At 52.5% G+C, this 23,762-nt stretch overlaps 1 protein-coding gene across 2 annotated transcripts in view; it reads left to right on the top strand.

Moving 5' to 3' along the window:
• Positions 1 to 13,728: 13,728 nt before the first annotated feature.
• TMEM181 (transmembrane protein 181) overlaps positions 13,729 to 23,762 on the top strand; it is a 47,659-nt gene continuing 37,625 nt past the window's right edge. Inside the window, exon 1 of one of the 2 annotated variants that reach the window (XM_082855967.1) lies at positions 13,729 to 13,851. In XM_082855967.1, the coding sequence (XP_082712093.1) occupies positions 13,844 to 13,851 (8 nt within the window). In that variant the 5' untranslated portion in view covers positions 13,729 to 13,843. Of the gene's footprint in view, positions 13,852 to 23,543; positions 23,647 to 23,762 lie in introns of those variants that run through there. The other variant, XM_082855968.1, reaches the window with a different exon arrangement.

The following is a 23,762-nucleotide window of genomic DNA, read 5'->3' as shown; positions in this document are numbered from 1 at the left end:
CATGGCTCACGGGCCCAGTCGCTTCGCGGCATGTGGGATCCTCCCGGACCAGGGCACGAACCCGTGTCGCCTGCATTGGCAGGCGGACTCTCAACCACTGCGCCACCAGGGGAGCCCCAAGGTTACTTTTTGTGGCCAGAATTCAAGCTCAAGTCTGTATGCCCTCTCGGTCCTTGTCTCTAACCACTGTGGTAGATGATTTCAGATTTCAAATTACTCAGAAAAAAAGATCTATACAGCCCCCAACAGAGCACTGATTCTTAGGATGGAACATTCAGTTGTGGTCAGCTTGGGTATGCTGGCGGAGTAGGGGGAACTGAGGTGTGGAATTAGAACTGCTGGGTGCTGATAGAAAGTCCAGTCCAGTGGTCAGAGGGCAGCTTCTGTGGAGCATGGGAGAGACCACAGGCTGACGACCAGGAAAAGGTTGGGTTTGGAGGCCCCATGGTGTGTCTGGCAGCAGCAAAGGCAGGAGGCCTGCATCCCCGATGGTTCTCACCCTCCTGGGCTGAGTCTCAAAGAAAGGACTCCAGTCTTCATAGAAGGGAGGGCTGACATGAACAAAGCCTGTATTATCTTCTTTCATTCTTCCAACTAGGACGTACCCAGGGGCCTTGTTCAGTGCAGATTCTGATTCAGGCTCTGGGCTGAGATTCTGCATTTCCAACAAGCTCTCAGGTGATGCCAGTGCTGCCTGTCTGTGGACCACATTTTGAGTTGCAAAGCTTTTGTCATTCTACCTCCATTTACAAAGGCCTGGGGCTACTAGAAGGTTTCCAAGTCAGGGTCTCAAGCAAAGAGAATAAAACAAAATTCCTGTTATTAAAGCTGGATCCAAAGGTGGGAAAGAAAAAGGAATAAGGTAGAAGCCCCATTTTGAGAACTTGGTCTGAAAAAAAAAATGTATGAGGAGTCTTATTAGGGCAACCCAGGGTCAGTATAACAGCAAAGGCAGCATGAAGCTGAATTCTAAGGTGTTAGGTTAGGTCAGGGGCTCTCAAACTTTAATGTGTATAAGAGCTACCATAGAACTTGTTAAATAAATGAGGATTCCTAGGTCCTACCCCCCAGGGATTCTGAATTAGTCAGTAAAAATATGTGTCCTAGGAATCTGCATTTTAACAGATGCCCCGATGTCTGATGGTACTGAATCACAGGCTTTCCAAATCCCTCCCATTTAAATTGGGAGCAGGCTTGTGTTCTACCTTAGTTCTTTCTTATCACTCTGCCCTTCTTCTCCTATGGTTGGATCACTTCTACTTATCCCTTAAGGCCAAACTCAGGTGCAATCTCCTTCCTGAAGCCTCTCATTATGACTCTTATGCTTCAGGCTGACACGGTCTCAAGTCCATTTTGGTTGTATAAGCTGGGTTTCACCTGGCCCCTTGGCTGGTGTCTTTGAGCAGTAGGCAACCTGCACCTCCTTTCATTGTGGCCCTAGTCTCTCCCTACCCCATTGCCCGGTCCAGTCTGGGCAGTTTCCACTTCTTATACTCTTCCAGCATTCTGTAACAGCTCATACCCACCATATTGGGATCACCTCTCATCATCTACCTCTCCCAGGGCCTTGCAAACGCCATGAAGGCAGGACCACATCTTACCCATCTCTATGTTATGAGCACCTGATACAAAGTCCATCTCATAATAGGTGCTCAACTGATAACTGCTGCATGAAAAACATGAATGAGCAAACAGAAGAGGTTCCACTAATTACAAGCAGCCATATTTTGCCCTAGTTTTTAAAGGTAGAAATTATTAACTAAAGAGTCCCATGTGAGCTCCCAGTATAACTGAGAAGAACCTGCTGGGCATTGGTTGCCCTAGAGCAACTACTCAATATAACATAGGAAATTAACTAAAAAAATATAGTGGAAAATGATTAAACTACATTAGAAAATATTTAGTTAATGCAGTCAGGGAGCCTGATTCTTCCAGCTCCGTCTTTCTTTCTCAAGATTGCTTTGGCTATTCGGGGTCTTTTGTGTCTCCATGCAAATTTTAAGATTTTTTGGTTCTAGTTCGTGAAAAATGCCATTGGTAATTTGATAGGGACTGGATTGAATCTGTAGATTGCCTTGGGTAATATAGTCATTTTGACAATATTGATTCTTCCAATCCAATCTGTTTGTGTCATCTTCGATTTCTTTCATCAATGTCTTATAGTTTTCAGAGTACAGGTCTTTTGCCTTCTTAGAACGGTTTATTCCTAGGTATTTTATTCTTTTTGATACAATAATAAATGGGATTGTTTTTTTAATTTCTCTTTCTCAAGGTCTATTCTTTATATGGAGCCACTATTTACTTAGTTTGTTAGTTATTTATAAAAATATTTATTTATTTATTTGGCTGCGCCAGGTCTTAGTTGTGGCATGTGGGATCTCTAGTTGCGGCGTGTGGGATCTTTAGTTGCAGCATGCGGGCTCTTTCAGTTGCAGCATGTGGGATCTAGTTCCCTGACCAGGGATCGAACCCGGGCCCCCTGCATTAGGAGCATGGAGTCTTAACCACTGGCCACCAGGGAAGTCCCTGGAACCCCTATTTAGAATATATGAAGAAATCCTACACCACCACCACCACCACGACATGGCAGAATATCCAAAAATGGGCAGAACATCAGAACAGAGAGTGTACGGATTAGGAAACCCAGAAGGCATATGAAGAAATGCTCCAGCTCTGGAAACAGGGAAATGCCAATTAAAACATTAAAACTAAGAGATGGGTCGGGCAGTTTGTCTGGTAAACACTGCACTGATGCGTCTGTCATCAGGCTGACACCTGATGCATGACGGCCCTGGGGCTGTGTCCCAGCGAGGGGATCCCGACACAGCTGCCAACCCGTCTCTCCCCAGCCAGCCCTGGGCGACTTCTCCCACTGTCGTATCGCTGCCATTTTGTCCCTCACCCTTAGGCTCTGCACCTTGGTTATAGCTTTCCAAACTCATAAGGTACCTTCTTAGCTGCAGGGCTAAGCACCCTTTTCTTTAATGCTGGAAAAATGATTCCTTTCTACAGAGTACAGGTTTCCATCAGGTACTTTGAGTACCACCCCAGGAGGCCTGAGAGAGGGGCAGCTTGCTGGGCGGTGTGCGGCCTTATCCCTGTGCTGTGTGTGCACCACGCCCCTTACTTCTCACTGTCTTAGCCAGCACTTCTCTGCTGAGCATTTGTCTACTGTGTCCCCATCACTGAGGCATGATGAAGGTATAATTAGGCCCAGGCTTGAAGCACACTCCCCAGGGGAGTGGTAGCCTCCTTGGACCCACAGTGCCCACCAGTGCCATTTCATGGTGCTTTGTGCATTCATCACTTGGTGTGTCCAGGTGGCACAGCTCTGTGCTTCAGGGAGTCCAAAGTGCCTTCAGATGGCTGCTTGTACTTGTACTGCCTCTGGAATTCAGCAACGGGGGTGCTGTATGCTTATCAGAGCTCTTCCTGGTGGTTCACCCCAGCTTCATTATTTTTATGTGTATCTTCATGTGAGCCGAGCTATGGCCCACGCAACAGAGTTGCTTTGTTCTTTTTTCTTTAATGCTACATCTTGCTCTGAACCAAGAAGAAAAGAGAAAGATATTCACTTCCTAGGGAGTAGAGCGGGTGTAAGCACCCCAGCTATTCTCTGGGGCCCCCGTCTTTCTCCGGCTGCAGTGATGACTCAGCTCTTACAGCAGTAAGAGCATCAGTTGCCAGACGAGAACAGGCCTCCAAGCTGGGCAGGACATGCAAAGCGTGAAGCGTGCCTTGTCCCTGACATACGAAAGCTGGGGCTCTGGATTAGCTGCCAGGGCCACCGTGACAAAAGGCCACAGGCTGGGGGGCTTAAACAGCAGACATTCATGGTCTCACAGTTCTGGAGGCCAGAATTCTGATATCAAGATGCCGGCAGGTTTGTTTCTTCTGAGGGCTGTGAGGGAGGACCTGTTCCGGGCCTTTCTACTGGATTCTGCTGGCCCCGCATGTCCCTCGGCTCATAGGTGGCTGTCTGTCTTCACATCGTCTTCCTTCTATGCATGTCTGCCTCGCATCTAAATTTCCCTTCATTATAAGGACACCAGCCATGTTGGACCAGGGCCCACTCTGACCTCATCTTAACTTGATCGTCTGCAAAGACCCTATTTCCAGAAAAGGCCACCTTCACAGGCACTGGGGGTTAGGACTTCCGAGTCTCTTGCGAGGGGCACGATTGACAGAGGGCTGTGGATTTAGGTTCCTCTCTGCAAATACTTTCTAAACTAGCAGCGGAATGTTGGATGAACAACAGTCAGGAGGACTGAATCCTGACTTGGATCCACTGCTGCCATCTTGGAATCAGGTCTGTGCATCTTGTGGAATCATCTCAGATTCCTCCCAGCTCTAAAACCAAGGCAGCTGTGGGTCTGAAGTGGGTGGCCCAGTGACAGTCTTCCCAGCAGAGGTGTCTACAGTCTTCTCTGTGTCACCTGAACTGCCTGAGGTTTATGAGTTTCAGGCTGGGAAAGCGGTGTGTGTGTGTGTGTGTGTGTGTGGCATGTGGTATGTGTATGTGTGTGCGCTGGGGCAGAGGAGGGTGTGGGATATGGGCAGAGGACACAGCTCTGGCCCAGGCCTCTAGTATGGGAGGAACCCAGCCAGCCCAGGAGCTGTTGGGTTAGAGGTAGGGAGACCAAATTGTCCTGGCTTTAGCACTGAAAGTCCAATGTCCTGGGAAACCCCTCAGTCCCAGGAAAATCAAGCCAGCTCGTCACCCTAGAAGTGAGAGATGGTCTGCAAGTGACCAGTCTGCCAGGAGAGACTCCAGGTCGAGCCAGAGAAGGCAGGACCCCGGGCTCTGTAGATGTGCTGTCCACTGGGAGGCGCATGTGCGTGAGCTGGTGTGTCACGGCCGGGGTCAGCAGCAGAGGTGACTGGGGCACACACACGCTTGCGCCTCTCCACTCTGGAATGCTTCTCCCTCCTTCTTCCAGCGCGCTCATTCTCTTTCCCTAGTCCTGTCCCCCCTCTGCATTCAATAAAGACAGCCCCGTGGCCTTTGGGCCGTGGTTCTCAAGGGAGAATCCCCACAAGGCAAACACCCTCAAGGCCCTTTCTTTAATAGCAACTATTTTGTAGCAGTTCCTTCCCTATCCTGAAATGAAATCTCTTGTTAATACCTTACCTGCTCCCATAACTTAAGAAAAAATAACTAAATGGAATCTAAACAGCAGTGAAGGAAGTGTGTGAATGGTCTGCCTTTCCCCTGAGGATGCTCTTCTCTCTGGCTCGTCTCTTAAGGGAAACGCACCGGCAGCCACTGCTTTAGGCTCGGGTTGCCCAGGCGGACTGCAGGGCACTGCCACGCCCACTTGGACTTTTCCATACCAGCGTTCCTGCCACATCCCTCTCCCTCGACTGCTCCATATCGACTTGAGCTGTGTGGTTTAGGCCACACCTAGGAAGTCAGGATAAATCCCCTTGTTCTGTATATTCAAAGGCAAAGCAGAGGATTTCTGTAGCCCAGTGACCCCCGACCTGCATCTGGGTGGCCCTGGGGCTGCTCACTCAGCATCTACCCTACCTTGCAATCGTGGCCCTTATCTGAGCAGCTTGGTTTGGTGTGTAGGACATGGCTTGGGTGGTGGGTGGCTCCCTGCTGGAAGCCTGGCTTTCTGGGGTGAGCCAGGCCCCCCAAGTGTGCTGCGCCCAGAATGGGAGGAACGTGGGCGGGTGGGGCATTGCCCGCCTGCTCTGTCTCCTATGGAATGATGGGACCAAAGCAAACCTGGAAACAATGCTGCTGCAACCCGGGACCGCTGTGCACTTTCAGTTCCTCTTAATTCACCCACATGGCTGGGAGAGCGCCCATTAGCTGTATTTGTTTGTGGGGCAGTACAGCTAACAAAGTCATGTTGAAATCTAACCATCAAGTCCCTGAGGACCTGAAAATGGGATTATGTTTCTACGTGAAGATGATTATAGTCTACCCTGGTTGATCTATCCAGCATCATGACGGCAGTGTTTCTGAGGTGTGACCCCATGCTCTTGAGTGAAGAGAGCCCTCAATTTCAGATTCAGGCCAACAAAGATTACTTAAAAGTCAATTTGGAAAGGACAAGCGTGCCTGTCGCCCAGGGGTGAATGATCCAGGGCTCCAGACCGGGCACTTTCCCAACAGTGGGCCATCTTCAGCTTGTTAAAGGCGACATGCAAACTCAAATACCATTCCTTGCTGAAATAAGAACGATAACTTGGCTGCAGTTCTCCTTGTTGAGAGCAATGTCAGGGACACTGAGAGGCACTAATTGTCACTTTATAGAGATATGGTACTGTAGCGTTTAATATTATTGGTTACAAGTATTAATTTCAGCCAAAAGGAAGGAATGTATTACAAAGATACAGAGATAATTTACAAAACCAAAGAGCAAAAATGAAACTGGATCTCAAGAAGGAGCTGAAACTGATTCAGCGTGGATCCATCGTTTTAATCTCTCTTCCCAATGTCCCAAACCCCTGGTTATCAAATTTGCTGTCCATTGGGATCCTTTAGAGAGCCTTAAAAATGACCGATGCCTGGGCACTAGGACTTTTTAAAGCTCCCCCGAGTGATCTTGACTTCAGCAAATTCTGAGGCCCATTGTCCTAAACTACTTTGCTTCGCTGTCCTTTTGTCTCAGCTGCCTGGGAGCCCCCAGTCTTTGATCAAAATACCAAAATCTCTGTGCTTACTTTGCTCAGTTGCAGGAGGAAACCGCTACCGGGCAGGCATTAAGGGAAGTCACCGTTAACATGAGATCACGGGGGACTTCCCTGGCGGTCCAGTGGTTAAGACTCCACACTTCCACTGCAGGGGGCACGGGTTCAATCCCTGGTCGGGGAACTAAGATTCTGCCTGCATCTTGAAGTGGCCAAAAAAAAAAAAAAAAAAAAAAAAAAAAATGAGGTCGTGGGCCTTAGCTGGGGCCTCAACAAAGGCCCCCAATCCTGCTAGGTTTGCCCAGGGTGCTCATTTCCCCAATACCTGCAACAGCGATTTCAGCCTTCACCATGTCTTCGTACTGGATCCCGTTGACAGGTCCCCAGATCTGCCGGGCCCTGCCCAATATCCACCCATCCCACCCCCACTGTGGCCCCGTACCTCGCTCACTCACCTGAGCCATCCTGTGAACGCTCATGTGGTTCCCAGCCCTATGCCTCCTCCGCCGCACAGACTAGGGAGCCCTGGGAGCTGACTGGCAGGGAGGCTGGTTCATCCCACACGGACTGGACTGGTGCCCACGGGCCCTGGCTCCCCAGTGGCCACCTGCGGGGGCCCAGAACAGAACCTGGGTGTGTAGGTCAGACTCTGACCCGTGGGAGACAGATGGCAGGACAGAGCCAACAGGTTCCTTCCCGACATGGTAGTTTCTGTCTGCCTTTCCGGAGCTACCCTGGTAGTGTCTGTCTGTCCCTCTCGAGCTATCCTGGAAGACCGAGCAACCAGCTGTGTTGGTCGGGAAGCTGTGGGCAGCTTGTGCTTCCCTGAATTTACCCTCCCGTGTCCCTGCTGCCCTTCATTCTCTCCCCTCCTTGTTTCCCAGAGGTTGAACCTGCTCCCCGTAAAGTTAACATGGAAACTTTGGCCTCAGGGTCTGTTTTTGAGAGATCCAAGCTAAGACATTCTTTAAACCTTAAGACAATTGCCCAGTAATTCAGAAAAAAATACTGGCCAGAAGTAGGGTGACCAACTGTCCTGGGTTGCCTGGGACTCAGGGGTCCCCAGACAGGCGACTTTCAGTAGTAAACCCAGGAAAGTCTCAGGAAAACCAGGACCAGCAATTTGTTCAAGCCGGAAGACATCCGCCTCCAAGGGATACATTCACTGCCCTGTAACCCCCTTCCCTTTCCTTCCATGGGAAGGCGCACTCCATTCTCTAAACTATTAGAAAACACACTGGTGTATTACCAGTCATCTCACAAATCCAGTGGGGTCATTTGTTCAGTACACGTGTCGGTTTTCTTTCTGTACCAGGCTGGGGGCCAGGCCCTGGAAAGCTAAAGACAAATGAAGGTCAGCAGAGTGAAGTCACAGGAGATGGTGGTGGGATGGCACTGCCCAGAGGTCGAGGATAAAAGACACGTTTCACTTTAACAAATTGGGACGGATGCTTGAAACTCTCAAAGGACCAGAGGCAGAGAAGGGTGTGGTATACAGACACTAATTCCTGGTGAATAGGAGAACCTGGGGGCCCTGAGTAAGGGTTGTGCTGAGCTGTGTGTGAGACAGCAGGGCTGGGCACCGGCAGACTCACTAGTCTTCATTATTGCAAGTACCAACAGGTACCGAGGCAAAAGAGCGTGTTTGTTTTAATGGTTGCTTAGAGGATAGAATGAGATAATATAAATGTAAACTCTTTAGCACAGTAGGAAACTTAAAAGTGACTCCAAAAGTTCTGTGCATAGTTATCTCACCTTTGGAGGTGAAGCAAACATGTTGGTTTGTGGACTTCAAGACTGTGGTAGCGAGTCTCCAAAGATGGTACCCCAAAGAGCCCCTCCTCCCAGGATTCATGCTCTTTTGTTGTCCTTTGCTCTTGGATCTGGGCTGGCTCTGGCTCTCTTTTTACCAATAGAATGTGGTGGTAGAGATGCTGAATGACGCCTGAGGGTAGATCATTGCAGCCCTGCATCTTCTGCTTAGGTGTCTTAGAGCATCTGTCCCAGGAGAAACCAGCTACCGTGTGTGAAGTCCGACTTCCCTGAGATTGTGAGGAAGCCCAAACTAGCCATGTGGGGAAGCCACATGGAGGGAAGACTGTCTGGCCAGCCCCCAGCTTTCCAGCCATCCCAGCTGAAACACCAGACATGCCTCCACCAGAGTGGAGACGCCATTCTGGATGTCCCGCACAGTTGAGCCTTCACGGGACTGCAGCCCCAGATGTCATCTGACTGCGTTCTCGAGAGAGACCCCCAGCAAGAGCTGCCCAGCTGAGTTCAGTCAACACACAGACCGTGAGAGATAACCAAATGCTGTTTCAAGCCGTCTACAATGGCTCCCACTGGCCCCCACGTCCTGGTATTCACACCCTTACATGATCCCCACCCCTTGAGTGTGGGTTGGACCTGTGATCTGCTTCCAAAGGAGAGGATAGAGCAAAAGTGAGGTGATCTTGCTTGTGAGATTAGGGGACAAAGGACCGACTTCCACTGAGCTCTCACTCTCTCTGGTTCTTCTCACATGCTCACCCAGAGGAAGCAAAGCTGCCATGTTGTACGCTGCCTCACGTGGCAAGGAACTGTGTGTGACCTCCAGATGCTGCCAACAGCCATGATGTGAGCCTGGAGGCAGCTCCTTCCCCAGTTGAGCCTTGAGGACACTTCAGCCCTGCTGACACCTTGACCGCAGCCTGGGAGTGAGCCTGAGCCGAAGCACCCAGATTCCCGACCCCCAGAAACCGAGAGATAATAAGTGCAGTTTCAAGCCACAAAGTCCTGGCGTAACCTGTTATGTGGCGGTAGATAACTACAACAGTTACTACATGTCAGGGCAGTTTGTCATGCAACAATAAATAATGGGAACAAGTGCAATGATAAGAAAGCCAAAGCGATAGCCTTATACTGTCAATAAGTGCTGGGCAGAACTTCTGTGAACTTGATAAGCAAGAGAAAGCATTTGAACCAATAAGAGTTAGACCCTTGCTTCTTTTTTTTTTTTTTTGCCATTTATTTATGTTTTGAATTTTATTTATTTTTTTATACAGCAGCTTCTCATTAGTTATCCATTTTATGCATATTAGTGTATATATTTAAATCCCAATCTCCCAATTCATCCCACTCCCCCCCACGGCCCCGCCGCTTTCCCCACTTGGTGTCCATACGTTTGTTCTCCACATCTGTGTCTCAATTTCTGCCTTGCAAACCGGTTCATCTGTACCATTTTTCTAGGTTCCACATATATGTGTTAATATACAATATTTGTTTTTCTCTTTCTGACTTACTTCACTGGGAGTGACAGTCTCTAGATTCATCCACGGCTCTACAAATGACCCAGTTTCGTTCCTTTTTATGGCTGAGTAATATTCCATTGTATATATGTACCACATCTTCTTTATCCATTTGTCAGTCGATGGGCATTTAGGTTGCTTCCATGACCTGGCTATTGTAAATAGTGCTGCAATGAACATTGGGGTGCATGTGTCTTTTTGAATTATAGTTTTCTCTGGGTATATGCCCAGTAGTGGGATTGCTGTAGACCCTTGCTTCTAATGATCAGTTCTTAGGAGCAGATAAGACAATGAGAAGTAAGTTCCCATGTGTAATGCAACAAGTGGGCTGTGAAGGCGCGAGCCCTCCTTCAAATGATGGGGATGTGGCGGTCCTGGGAAGGCAGCATGGGGAGAGAACTGAGCCACTCACGGAAGTACCCCTGCTTATTGCAGGGAAGATGAGTCAGCAGCACATGACTGTCCAGGAGCTGTCAAAACCACAGGCTGGGGCTTCCCTGGTGGTGCAGTAGTTGAGAGTCCGCCTGCCGATGCAGGGGACACAGGTTCGTGCCCCGGTCTGGGAAGATCCCACATGCCGCGGAGCGGCTGGGCCCGTGAGCCATGGCCGCTGGGCCTGCGCGTCCGGAGCCTGTGCTCCGCAACGGGAGAGGCCACAGCAATGAGAGGCCCGCCTACCGCAAAAAAAAAAAAACCACAGGCGAAGAGATGTTGCTAACATGAACCGTCATCAACTGTCATCATGCTTAAGGGAATGTCAAGACTGAGATTTTCCTGCCTTGGAAGAAAGAGTAGGCAATTCGAGTTGCTGACACTGAATTCTTCCATATTCACTGTACCATGTACGTCAGTTTTTCTTTTCAAGAAATCTTCCACCTAGGAGGGTTATGGAACAAATGTTTGTATCCCCTCAAAGTTCATATGTTGAAGTTGTAACCCCCAGTGTGGCTGTATTAGGAGCAAGGAAGTAATTACGGTTCAATGAGATCATAAGTGTGGGCCCTGATCTGATAGGGTTATGTCCTTGTAAGAATAGACAGGAGAGAGCTCGTGCTCTTTCTCTTCCCTCTAGCACACACCAGGGCAAGGCCCGGTGAGGACACAGCAGGAGGGTGGCTGTCTGCAAGCCAGGAAGAGAGCCCTCACCAGAAACTAAATTGGCCAGAACCTGGATCTTGGACTTTTAGCCTCTAGAACTGTGAGGAAATGGACTTCTATTGCATAAGCCGCTCGCTCTGCATTTTGTTTTGGCAGCCCCAGGTAAGACAGTAGGCTGGGGGAACTGGAATAAGCTGTTTCTGTTTCTTAACTCAGTGCTCAGCTGGAGCATGAGTCCTCAGTATTAGCCATTACTGATTATTATTAATAAGATAGGCAAGGAAATCACGAGAGTGTATTTATAAAATGCTAGACGAATGTCAGTTGCTGAATTGGGAAGTGAGTTCACGTCTCTTGGAACAGACAGCTGATTTCCTAGGGTGTCACAGCATGTGCAGATGGGCGTCTTGAGTTGTTGCGGTCAACTCTGAAAAACAGCTGTGAGTGGAAGTCAGCAAGCTGCAGACTGGTGGGCTTGACTTTGGTCCTGTTCTAGAAGGAAATTATTTAAAAGGATGATTTGTTGGCCCTTAGAAAATGAAGTGAACGTTAGATATGAGCAGCGTTTTTCTAAGAATAAGTGGTGTCAGGCCAATCTTATTTCTAACATCTTGATCATAGCATAACTGGATTTTAGAAGGTTTTAAAATAAGAACAAAGTTGATAAATGTGGGCTGAGTGTCTCTGTGGTTAGAGACTACAGATGGTGGTCCATTAGCATCTGAGTGTCTCTGTGGTTAGAGATGGTGGTCCATTAGCATCTGAGTGTCTCTGTGGTTAGAGAGACTACAGCTGGCGGCCCATTTGCATCCGACCTCAGCTGGTCACTGTATCCCTGTCACATTCATCAGTGCGTGATACACCAACACTGGAGGTCCCACACTGGGGTCAGGTCATGCTGGGTTCTTATCAGTAGTTCCTGAGAGAATCAGGTAACGTCTTCAGGCCTCAGTTTCCTAGCTATAAGTGAGGACGATGACCACTGATAACTCATCAAGTTGTTGAGAGAATTCATTGGCTCAGGCCTTAGGCTTTGCAGGTGCTCAGCAATTGCCGGTTATCCTCACTGGAGAGCATGAACCTGAGTGGACAGCTGAGGGGACGACCTGAGAATGGAATAATGGGCCCAATGGGTTGACGCTGCCAAAGGACGAACTCACTCTCAGGCTGATACAGGCCTCCCCTGATACACGTTCCCTTCTGAGCTTAACGAGGGAGCTTGCCACACAGCAGCGCGCTCAGAGGAGGGGAGCCTGGAGGTGAATGTGGAGGAGTGTCCTGTGAGGGATGGATGACGGTCAGACCAGCTTCTTCTGAGCCCCAGAATACGTGGGTCCCCTCCCTTGGTCACAGACACCTCACAGCACCCATCCGTTTCCCTTCCTGTCACAGTGATGACTGTGTAATTATTTGGTTATTCTTCGTTCGCTGGCGGTGTCCTCCACTAGAAGGTTAGTTCCAGGAGGACAGGGACTTGCCCATGTATTCACCTTGTGTTTCCAGAGCTGAGAGGCGTGCCCGGCCCACACTGAGAGCTCAGTTAATGTTGGAAGAACAAATAACTGAGGATAAGAGTGATTGACGTGATGCTGGGCCGCAGCTCAAGGGAGGACCAACTTCCTGGAGAAGTTACCAGGAGGCAGTTTGGGCCTCAAAGATGTCACCTCTTTTAAAGCCTGGAGTCATCGGAAAACAGCAAGGGCTCTGTGGGGATGTCTCAGGGGGGCGAGGTGGCTGGCACAGTCCTCAGAGCAGGCATTTCTATACCAGATAATCCTGCTTCAGTTGGGTGGTAAAAACCGGCTGCCTCTGGGCAAATGCCGCCAGCAAATGTGTTTGCTTTCACCCTCAGAGTTTGAACTCTTTTTTGAATTAGTTTCAAACATTTTAGAATCGGAAGGATATCACACGAAGTCATGTTTGAAGTCAGGCGCTCTCAAAGCGCAGAGTGGCAGCTGCCCCTTTAGACGCTGCTGCCCCCTGTTCCCAGTTTGTGTTCCCTGGTCTTGGCAGGAAACACCCTCTCCTCCCCACTCCAGAGTGTGTGAAAAAAAAACTCGAGAAATAGTCTTTTGTCATTCCTAGGATTCGGGCTGCTGCTTTGCCCTGCCTCCACCCCACATCCTTCCTGAGGGACAGCGCTTGCATAGCGGACGGAAAATCTGCACGCTATGGTAGCTGTAATTCAGAAAAGGTTTGCGGGAGAAGCTACCGGAAAGAGCTGGGAAGGCTCTCCTGTCGTCATCACTTGGGGGTGTCAGAGGTTTGCCCTGGCTTTTAACATCTTTGGGGTCACAAACCTCTTTGGGAATATGAAAACGTATAGATCCTCCCCCCAGAAAAATGCAGACACCAAGGGGCCTTTCAGACAACGGCAGGACATTCATGGACTCCCCCGGCCTTTCTCATGCCCTGATGGAGGAGGGTGAGTGAATTGACGTGCTGTCCCCTCGGCTAGGGACAAGGAGTGAGAGTCAGGTCCTTCATTCATTCTCTTGTGAACCCTAGTCTGACCACCCCCCCTCCCAGGGCGGCCTCGGCGCTCCCGGGGCGCAGGGGAGGTGGACGCGCCGCTGGGCCGCTGCCCGCGGCCTCAAAGCCCCGCCAGCCCGGCCGGCGCCCCCTCCCCCGGCCCCTCCCCCCCGCCGCGCGAGCCGCTTCCGCGCACGTGACCGCGGCCGAGCGTCGGGCTCTGACGAGTTGCAGGGAGCCGGCTGCTCCCGGCCCGCCGTCGCTCCGGCTCTGGCTCCGGCTGCGGCTGCCGCGGCTGCTGTGCCCCGAGCCCGCCCGGCGCCGAGGGCCGGGGCCCCGCGATGGAACCGTGAGTGCAGGCCCGGGCGGCGCGTGAGGGGGTGCGGGGCAGGGGTCCCCCGGGCGCCCGGGCCCGGACTTGGGGCTCCCGCGTCCCGCTCCCGGGAGCCCTGCCGCGGGTCCCCCCGCCCACGTGGAGCTCGGGGCGCAGCCGGGGCTTCGTGGGGGTGACTCGGCTCAGGGGCCCCTCCACGGGCCTGCCGGCCCGGCCGGAGTTAGTAGCGGAGACGGGGTCAGGGATCCAGGGCGGGCCTTGGCCCGAGCGCATCTCAGGAAGGCCCTGCGAGGCCAGCACTGGCCCTGCTCGTTCCCGGAGAGCCGGGTGACCCCCGTCCTTCCCCAGCGCAGCTCCAAGGAGATGGCTGAGGAGTGGCTGGTCCCTCCCGGAGCCCCCGCCCGGCCTCCCCGCTGGGAAGGTGGTGATCCCGTGCCCCGGGCAGTGGCCCTGTTCGTCACCTCTTGTGAAAAGCGCCCTGGGCGCCCTACTGCTTTTTGTGATGGAGCCCAGCGCCAGGTAGAGAGAGGCGCTCTCCATTGGCTTTTTGATGATTTTGCCACGTTGGGAGCCTGCTGCAGCCTCTTTAGATCTCGGGGATACCGAGGTTTATGAGTTTTACAATATGCTGACTTCGGACCTATTATTTCTGTGAAGTTCAGGGGTTTTAATGAGGAAAAACCTGTCCAGGGCCCCATGGACGCCATCCCTAAAGCTTGCTTTTGATGCAACAGAGTCACCTGGGTGCCCCTCAGGGGACATGCGGAAAAGGAGGAGAGAGAATTAAAAAGAAGTTTAGCACTTGAGTTCCAAATGTGGAGAGAAGGGTTGCCCGGAGTCTCTGCAGCGTGGAGCAGGTTTGGCGCAGGTTTGGCGGGCAGGTTCCCACAATTGAAGGCGGCCCTAAGGCGGGACTGTGTGAGTTTCTCTGTGTATTTGAGGTTTTAGAGGTTTGCAGTGGACCCCTGCTGATTTCTCTGACTGTGGACATACCAGACGCAAGATCTGAGTGTGCTGCCTGAATGCAAACACGTGTGGTGGAAGGAAAGGTTTTTCCTCCTGCTTCTGTAGAAGTTTCTGACTTGATCACTTTAACACAACATAGGAAAGCTGACTTGCACAAAATGTCAGTCCCAGATGGGTGTTTCAGAGGTCTTTTAATTAAACCCTAGACAGAGATAGGCTAGCAGTACTGCCTCTCTCCAGCTCTGGGGGCGCCATTCCTTTGTGGTATATGTGAATAGCACCGCTGGGAATACTGCGTGAAATTGTGACCTTGTGGCAGAGTGACAACGTAGCATGTTTAGGAGGTCCTCGCATACCGAGTCTCCTTGGGCCCGCACGGCACGGCAGCCGGGGTGGCATGTGGTGGCGTGATCTCCCTAGGACGTGGAGAGGCAGAGAGTTTGAAGCCGTGTGGGTGGTAGCTGACTGCAGTCCGTGTCTTGCGGGAGCCCTGTGCTCTGTTACCTGACAGCCAAGTAGACCAGGCTGAGCCAGTAACTAACGGAGGAGCTGTAAAACCACAGTTTGAATGAAGGACTTGAGTGGAGCCTTCGAGTCGCTCCCCCCGCAGAGGGTAGGCCATGCAGATGCTCTCCTGTTGAGCAAGGGGCCAGGGGTGTGCTTCTCTGGAGGTCAGCCAGCGACCATCGTCCAGCACTCAGAACGGCAGGGACCTGCAAGTCACAAAAAGTCTTTGGCAGCCAATAAACATCCTACCAAAAAAAAAAAAAAAAAAGCCTGAAAATCTGAAGCGTGTGCGGGACTTCAGCGCCTGGTAGGGTCAAAGTGCTCTTATCGGCAGATGTGACAAGGAGACCCGTGGCGACAAAGGTGAGAAGTGACAGGAGCGGGAAGAGAAGCCAGGAGAAGGAACGGGCTGGGGGAGATTGGAAGAGGATAGAGGGGCCTGCAGGAGCACGCCTAGGGGCCGGGGGATTCACGCAGGCCTGTTGCACTGACCTCCCTGTTCAGGTGCAGCCCAGCCTATTCTTTTCAAGAGGGCAGGAGAGATTGCCACCAAAACCAGTCAGAAAAAAAGAGTTCCCAGTTCTAAAAACTTTATGCTTAAGTTTCCTGCAAACTCCATTCCTTTTCTGATGACGCCAGGGAAGCAAGAGCACTGAGAGTTCCGGTGGGGGTGGGGGGTGGGGGGGAGGATGGGGTAGGGCGTGTCTCAATCAGTTGCTAAATGTGACTAACAGGAACACCTGTTTGAGCGGTTCTTGCGTGGGCCCTGCGTGGCCGAGATTTCTCAGGTTCATTTGTTTCTTTGCTCTTAACTAGCATTTCTCTGCAAACTTCAATCAGGTTGCCTCTTGTGTGTCTTGATTGGCATTTACAGCCAGTTTTTTGTTTTTTGTTTTTTTTTTTTTTTTTTGCGGTACGCGGGCCTCTCACTGTTGTGGCCTCTCCCGTTGCGGAGCACAGGCTCCAGGCGCGCAGGCTCGGCGGCCATGGCTCACGGGCCCAGCCGCTCCGCGGAATGTGGGATCCTCCCAGACCGGGACAAGAACGCGTGTCCCCTGCATCGGCAGGCGGACTCTCAACCACTGCGCCACCAGGGAAACCCTGGCATTTACAGCCAGTTTTTAAAGAGTGTGTTTTACATGTCTCCTTCATCCTGGGTGCATTTAGTGCAGAAGTGTGTTATTTAGATTTCTTTTCTGCAGCAGCGAAGGGGTGGCACAAATGAGCACAGTGGAGTCCAGCTGTGGTTGCTGTGGCCCAGGCCTTCTGAGTGTCCTGGTGCTTGAGGAGACAGCAGAGCTGGGTCAGAATCCTGTTCCTGCAGCCATAGAGTTGTTTAGGATTGCGTCCCTTCGGGTAATTTATTTTCTGAGCCAGAAGGGTCTCTAAAGCTAATGAAAGATGACATGGCGTTTACCGCGTACCAGGTACTGCTGCAGCACTTCACGCACGTCGTTTCACGTAAGCCTCATAACCACCCTTCCCATGAAGAACTTTCTCTTATCCCAGTGTTACAGATGAGAAAACGGGGGTGCAGAGACGTCAAGTGCGTTTCTCCAGGTCATGGCTAGTAAGTCACAGAGGATGGAAGCCCGGGAGTGGGCTCTAGGGCCCACAGTCTTGAGGTCGATATACTCCCCTGCCTCAGTAACAGCTGGCCCAGACTGAGTGTTAGCAAGGCTCCCTTGTCATAACTCACTTCGTTGTCACAGCAGCCCTCGGCGGTGGGGTCCCTCAGTTTCCTGAATTTTACAGTTCAGGAACCAGAGGCCCCGGGAGGTGACGTTGTTCCCCCCAGGTCACCCTGCTGGTCAGTGGTTCAGGGGCCTTCCAGCCCAGGCAGTCGGCCTCCAGAGCCCAAGTTCTTAACCACCGGGCCGCGCTGCCCAGTATGTGGCCGGCTTCTTTGTTCTGTTTGCCACGGGAAGGGTATTCGATGACCTGACCAACGCGCTCCTGGCTGTGAGTCACTGGGCTTGCGGCCTGACAAGGATACACATGAATTCTTGGTTCCTTGAGAAGCTTAGAACATCGTTCATTAAAATACTTTTTGAGGTCGTTGGGCCTTGAATGTTTGTATAATGGCTTTTTTGAACAACTAAAGATAATTTTTCTGTGATATATTCAAGCTGGTTGATTGAAATTTCAGAATTCCTATTCTGTTCTTCTTCTCAGAGTTTCTCCCTCTCAAACCCCACTAAATGGTGGGTTATTTAAAAAGGAAAGTTTGGTGAGGGTGCCAGAGAGTGAGGGAGTGGTGGGCCTCCTTCCCCCCCGACCCTGTGGATTCAGATCCCGCCTCTGTCTCCTGCTGACCGGGACCTCAGCGGGTGTACACTTTCCCCAGCCTCTATTTTCCCATATATAAAATGGGCTGATGATACCTGCCTCACAGGGAAGCCCCTGGCTGGGTACCAAGTAGGTGCATAGGGAACACTGACCCCTCCTGCCCTTTACTGCAGTTGGCTGGGTTCTGAACCAGAGGAGGGGACATTTTACATAGTGGATCATCAGGGATATCGGTTGGATGAAAACTGAGATTAAAAAAAAAGGGGGGGCAGGGGAAAAGCACAACCATTACTATTAATAACTGACACGATTGAGTTCTTCCTCTGTGCTTACTACACGGTTCTAAGTGTTTCATTTTTCGTCTGTGCTCCCACTGGTCCTGTGGGTGTCATTCTGCCTGTCTCTGGTTTGCAGACGAGGATGCTGACATCCTGAGAAGTTACCTGGTTGCCCAGGGAAGCGGGGGAGCCAGGATTTGAACCCAGCCTGATGGGCACCAGGCCAGTGCTCTGGGCCCCGGGAGACAAATGATTTTTATACAGATTGTGAGAAAAATAAAATCCTAACTAAAACTTGAGAACAGACTGAGAGATCAAAAATCCCTTTCCACTGCCCAGACTCTAATTTTTTAATTCTAAAGTGGGAACTCTGGGTATGAGGTGAGCAAACAGCAAAGTTTGTAATCCCGAAGCAGTTTCAGTCTTACCTGCCTGCTGCACTGTGACTTGAGGGTCTGAGACGGAATATGTAATTCTGTGGTGTCATAAAGATGCGTCAGACTTGGACAAGATCCATGATGGCATTTTTCTGGGAAAGAAGTCTTCTGATTGAATATCTATCAGTGCTTGCTTTGGTTTTCAAAAAAAAAAAAAAAAAAAACCACACAAGGTGATTCTGAGACCCCTGCAGCTCCCGGTGCTGTTTTCTCCCGCCTGGCCGCATGCTGGTTGGCCCCAGGGGCTCCGTCAAAGGCAGAGGTTGTGGTGCTGGTTTCCTCGCATCCTGCTCTCCGCATCGCTTAGAGACGCACCTCGAGGCATTTTCTCGCCCTCTCTGCTCACCCGAGTTCTGTCCATTTCATGGTCATTCTGCTCCAGGCCCATAAAGAGGCTCATTGAGTGCTTGCCTCCCCTACAGTTTCTTTCTAGTGCTGCTTTATTAACTCCTCTGAGACCTGCGTGGGAGGGAGAAGTGCTTAGTGGGAAAAGGAGTGTTGACTGTGGCCTGTCGGGAGTGCTTGATGGCCCTAATGGGGACACAGGCTTTCCCGCTGGCCAGTGAAGGAAAGGGCGTCTGAACAAGCGTGTGACCTCAGTGGGAGGTCAGGGGTCTGGTTTTCGATGCGTCACACTTGAGATGCCTACCAGATATCCAAGTGGAGCTGTCAAGTAGGCTTTTCATGTAAGTCCAGAGTCCAGCTGGGCTGAGATACGAATGTGGAATTGCTCGCATGTGCATTGTCTCTAAAGCCTGAAACAGGATGAGGTCACCTGGGGGGTGAGAGTAGAGAAGAGAGGCCTAGAGCAGCATCGTGCCAAGGGGCCCCAGTAAGGTGAAGATGGTGCTCGTCTGTGGAGAGCCCTGCAGAGTAAGTTCTCCAGCCGTTCTCTCATGGGAATTGATGTCTCCAGAGATTCGCCTCCTGTGGAAGCATCTCTTGGAAGCGGCCATGAATATGCATCATGGAGGGGAGGCAGGGCTTACAGTGATTTGGATTAAAGCTGCAATTTTGGGCGTTGGCTTTCCAAGAAATGTATTTTTAGTTTCTCTAGGAAATATGTCTGTGATATTGTAAATTACCCATGAAAATTGAGATTAATTTAGCAGGAACCTAAAGAGTACAAGCTGGTGCCAAGGCGACAATCTGTTCCATTGCATTTGAAAGGTCTTCCAAGGGCATGGGGGCTCCAAAGAGACCAGACTTTTTGAGTGTGTTTTAGATGCCTGAGTGTGGAAAGATCCATGGACCTGGAGAGGAAGACTGATGTATGGGACCCATCAAGAGAAGAAAAAGAGAGACACTGATCGTGAGCTGGCAGGGTTTTGTAGGAAGTCTTCCTGCCGTGGTTACCTAGGTAGAAGACTGCATCGGCAGCGGTGCTTGACCTGGCCAGGTTGCATGGGGAAATGGGGAGCCCTTTCCCTGCTCCCTGGCATCTCACCACCAATTTGAGGGAACTACATGAACACTTTGGAGAAAACTAATAAAAGTTGAGTCGAATAGATGTTTTCTGAACGCGCATCACGTGTCTGTCTGGTGTCCATGTGGGTAGATTGATGCTTTATTTTCAAGCACTCAGCTATGTAGTGCAGGCCACACATGTAGTGGTTTAAAGGCCTGGGCAGCCATGAGAGGTGGAGAAGCGAGGGAAAGCTTCGTGGAGAAGGTGGGACACACAGGTGAGCCATGAATGCTGGGTCTGATTTGGATAGTTTGGTAGGGAGAAGAGAGAGCGTTTCAGATCAGGAGAGCAGTACCTGAATGGGCTAGTCTGGACTCAGGCTTGACCACGGTGGGAAGCTTTATAGAATTTAAGCCCGAAGCCCTGGAGTCTGACGCCTGTGTTTGAATGCAGCCTCTGCTTTGAGATCTAGGGCAGGTCACCTACCTTGCTGAGCCTCAGCTTTCTCATCTGTGAGATGGGGCTGTTAGTAGTCCCTACCTGAGAAGGCAGCTGTGGTGACTAAGGAGGTAGTGATTCTCGCAGGGTACATGCAGGATGGTGGGAACTTAGGGGCGGATTTGGGGGCCTCGAAGGCCATAGGAAGGCGTTTAAACTCAGTTGGGTCGCTCTCTGTGTCGGAGTAGCATGTTAACAGTGCCATAATACCCGCACAGGAAGGCGCACCTGGAAGGCTGCTGCAGGGGCTGAGTGGGAGGTGATGAGGGCCTGGACCGCGGGACTGGTGTGCTGGGGGTGCAGAGAAGAGAGGCATCACCTCTTCCGGGCTGGCTGTGTGGGATGAATGAGAGGCGGACGTCGGAGGTGACTCCAGGGTTTCTGGAGGTGGGGATGGAGAAAGCGGAGAGGCCAGAAATGGGCAGTGGAAGCAGGTTTTTCGTTTATGTTGTTTTGTTTTTTAATGGGTTCAGTCTTAAACCTATTGACCGTGACGGGATGTAGGACTCCTAAGGGAAAGTGTCTTGGGAGCCACGAGTTTTGAGTGGGGTCGGGGCAGGCAGGACGCTGGGGATGGTCCTGGAGGCGGAAGGACCGTTAACGAGGAAGCAGGAGGTCCACGGGTGTTGGAGGGTCCGCGTGGGGTCCTGACTCTGGGCTGGAGAGTTCCCAGAAGCGGGTGGGCGACGGTAGAGGAGGAGATGAGGGTGGCTCGGAGCCCGCTGGGTGCTCGGCCGCGTCTGTTTTCCGCGTCGCAGTCTGGCCTCTGAGCAGAGGCGCTCCTCCGGCTGGCTGGCGGCCGATCACAGGGCGTGAGGGCTGTCTGCTCACGGGGACACGCCCGGCTGCGGGCTGCTTCACGTTGGCTGGGCTGTTCAGCAGGCGGCGGGGATGGGCAGCAGGCAGAGGAGCCGCCGGGTGCGGCGTCGGGGCAGGAAGCCAGGAGGCAGGCGGCGAGCGTGAGGGGCCGGGCGAAGCCCGCGGGGGCGGCCCGGGCTGCTCTCCGTGACTCTTCGCCGCCGCGGCTTCTGCCGCCGTCACGACGGCGCCCGGGAGTTCTGTGGACTGTGCTCAGCCGTGTGGGCCTGTGGTTTGTCGGGAATCACGTGCGGTCCCCGAGGTGCCGGGAGCCTCTGGGTTCTCAGCGAACTGCTTCAGAGCTTCCGGTGACGCGTCGTGAGCAGGCCGGTGGAGACGGAGGCGTCGCCAGCTGGGTCCTGCAGTCTGGGCGCGGGCCCGCGGCCCGGGACACCGAGGCTGCAGCGTCCCCCCGACGTGAGGCTGCCTGAGGCGGTGTCCTGCCGCTCGGGAGACGGGGACGGAGGGGAACGAGGCCCGCGCCCACCCTGTCCCCAGCGAGCCCTGGTCAGCGGGGCTGCTTGTGCCGTCACATCTGCTCACGCGGGGGCTTGTTTTGCTGCCTCCGTGTCTTTTTTTGGTCCAGCTGGGTGAGGCTTGATTGCCGAAGCAGGGACGTATCTAATAAATTGGATTGAAGTGGAAGTTTTAAGGAAGGGGAAACGACAGACCTTTATTGAGTTCCCGAGGAGAAAACTGGAAAAATACCCAGCGTGGTCCGTGTGCTGTGGGCGTTTGACCTTGTGCCGTCGTCTTTCTGAACCCTCTTTCTTCAGCGCTCCTTCTCACCTGCTGAGTAGCTGGGCTTTTATAGTAAATCATTGATAATGCGTTTTGTTGATAATGTTTTAAAAATCAAATTTTAGATATAACTTTTCTTATTCTGTTTTCCTCTGCTTCCAAGCCCTCCGTTCTGTGCTTTCACCTCTGCTGGGGAGCCCTTGGTGCCCCTCAGAGCCCCAGGGTCACCCCGAGAGCAGCCCGGGGGAGGGGGGGCCGTGAATGACTTTGTGTAATTTTTTTAAACAACTTTCGATTTACAGAAGAGTGGCCAAGACAGTACCGAGTGTTTCTGCACACCCTTCACGGGGCTTCCCCTCGTGTCGGTGTCCAGAACCCGTGGCACGTTTGTCAGCGCTCATGTCGGCATCGGGGCAGTGCTGTTCACACCTGACCGTGTTTGCACGTCCCCAGCATCCAGTCCGTTTAGCTTCATGCGCCGTTGCTCCACGTGGAGATGCGCAGCTACGAGGAAGTCTTCCCTCTTCAGGGTGTGCTGAGGCCTCTCATGGGAGGGGGACGAGGGGACAGGGAAGCGACACAGGAACCCTTCCTCGTGCCAGCCCTGCACTCCACCCGGCTTCCACAGAGGCCCTCGTGGGGTGGGGGGCGGGGTCCGCTCGCTTCCGTCCTGCTTCCCAGAGCCTCCTTCCCGCAGCGCCGGGACCGCCAAGGGCAGAGCTGTGGCATCTTGGGCAAGAGTCCTGCTGTCTCTAGACCTCGGGCTCCCCGTGTGCAAATCCAAGGAGCCGGACTTCCTCCCTGACGTGATTTCTGGCTCTAATGGCGTAAGGCTTTCGGGCCTCTTAGGATCTTTAGGGTCCAAAATCTGAGTTGGGATTAGGCCACTTAATTCACGAGCTCTCGCTCCCCACGCACAGCGGGGTCATTGGTGGTCCAACCTTCAGACCTGAGTCCCAGAGGGAAAAACACTGGTTCCTTTATTTCTTCACTGGTCCCGTCACCCAGTGAAGCATGGGCATGCCGATCTGAAAGTTCACTCACCTGGGCCTGGCAGGAGAGCGCTGACTCAGTGTCAGCAAAGCCACGTCAGAGAGACTTAGGGCCACCTTTGCCCTGGGGTGCCGCCCAGCTTGTTTCCAGCTCGGGACGGCTGCCTTGGCCGTGTAAGGGAGAGGGTGCGCATGTGCACACGGCCGTGAACTTGATACCGCAAGAGCAAACAGCCTTCCCTCCCTTTCCGGTTCAGAGCCCGATTCTCCCCCTCCCGGTGGGGCAGTTGTCACCTTCCTGAGAGGCAGGCATGAGAAATTCCTCCTGCCCGCTCAGCTCCCCAGACCAGGAAGTGCTGGGCGCGGAAGAGGACGTCGGGAGCAAAGCAAGACAGAACACCCCCCTGGCTCTCATCTTTCGGGGCTCTGGGCCTCCCCAGCGGGCTACAGGGCGGGGGGCCGGCCTCCCCGTTGTCTCGGGGGAATCGGAGCTGGGCCTGCACCTGCGTTCCAGCCTGTCTGGGGCTGCCTGTAGGGGCGGCGTTGAGGGCCTGCCACTCTCCAGCGTTTATGTCTGTCCTTCCCAGACTTCCCTTTTGTTTCCCGGCTCCTGGCGTAGGGAGTTCTAAAAGAGAAGTGAGGCCTACCCCACCACCATTGTCTTCTGACCAAAGAAAGAAGTAGGGGTGAACAGGAGGGAGCCGATGCTCGGGTGTTGGGACGCGTCCTCTGAATCGCTTTCATATCCGTGTCGCTCGCAGAGAACCGCGGCAGCGTGCCGAGTTGCATCAAAAGCAGACCCCGAGTGAAGGCCAGGCTGAGCCTCACCACGATGGGTGAGGCCAGTGAGGGGGGGAGCCCTGGACAGGAAACACAACGCTGGGGGCTGGCGGGAAGACCGGCTAGGACATACGATTCCGGGGCGCCTGGAACCCCCAGTCTGGGCTTGACT

This window comes from Leucopleurus acutus, assembly GCF_964270905.1.
Source record: "Leucopleurus acutus genome assembly, chromosome: 15".
Taxonomy (NCBI): Eukaryota; Metazoa; Chordata; class Mammalia; order Artiodactyla; family Delphinidae; genus Leucopleurus; species Leucopleurus acutus.
Note: the sequence above shows the minus strand (reverse complement) of the source record. Positions and strands in the feature narration are given on the sequence as shown.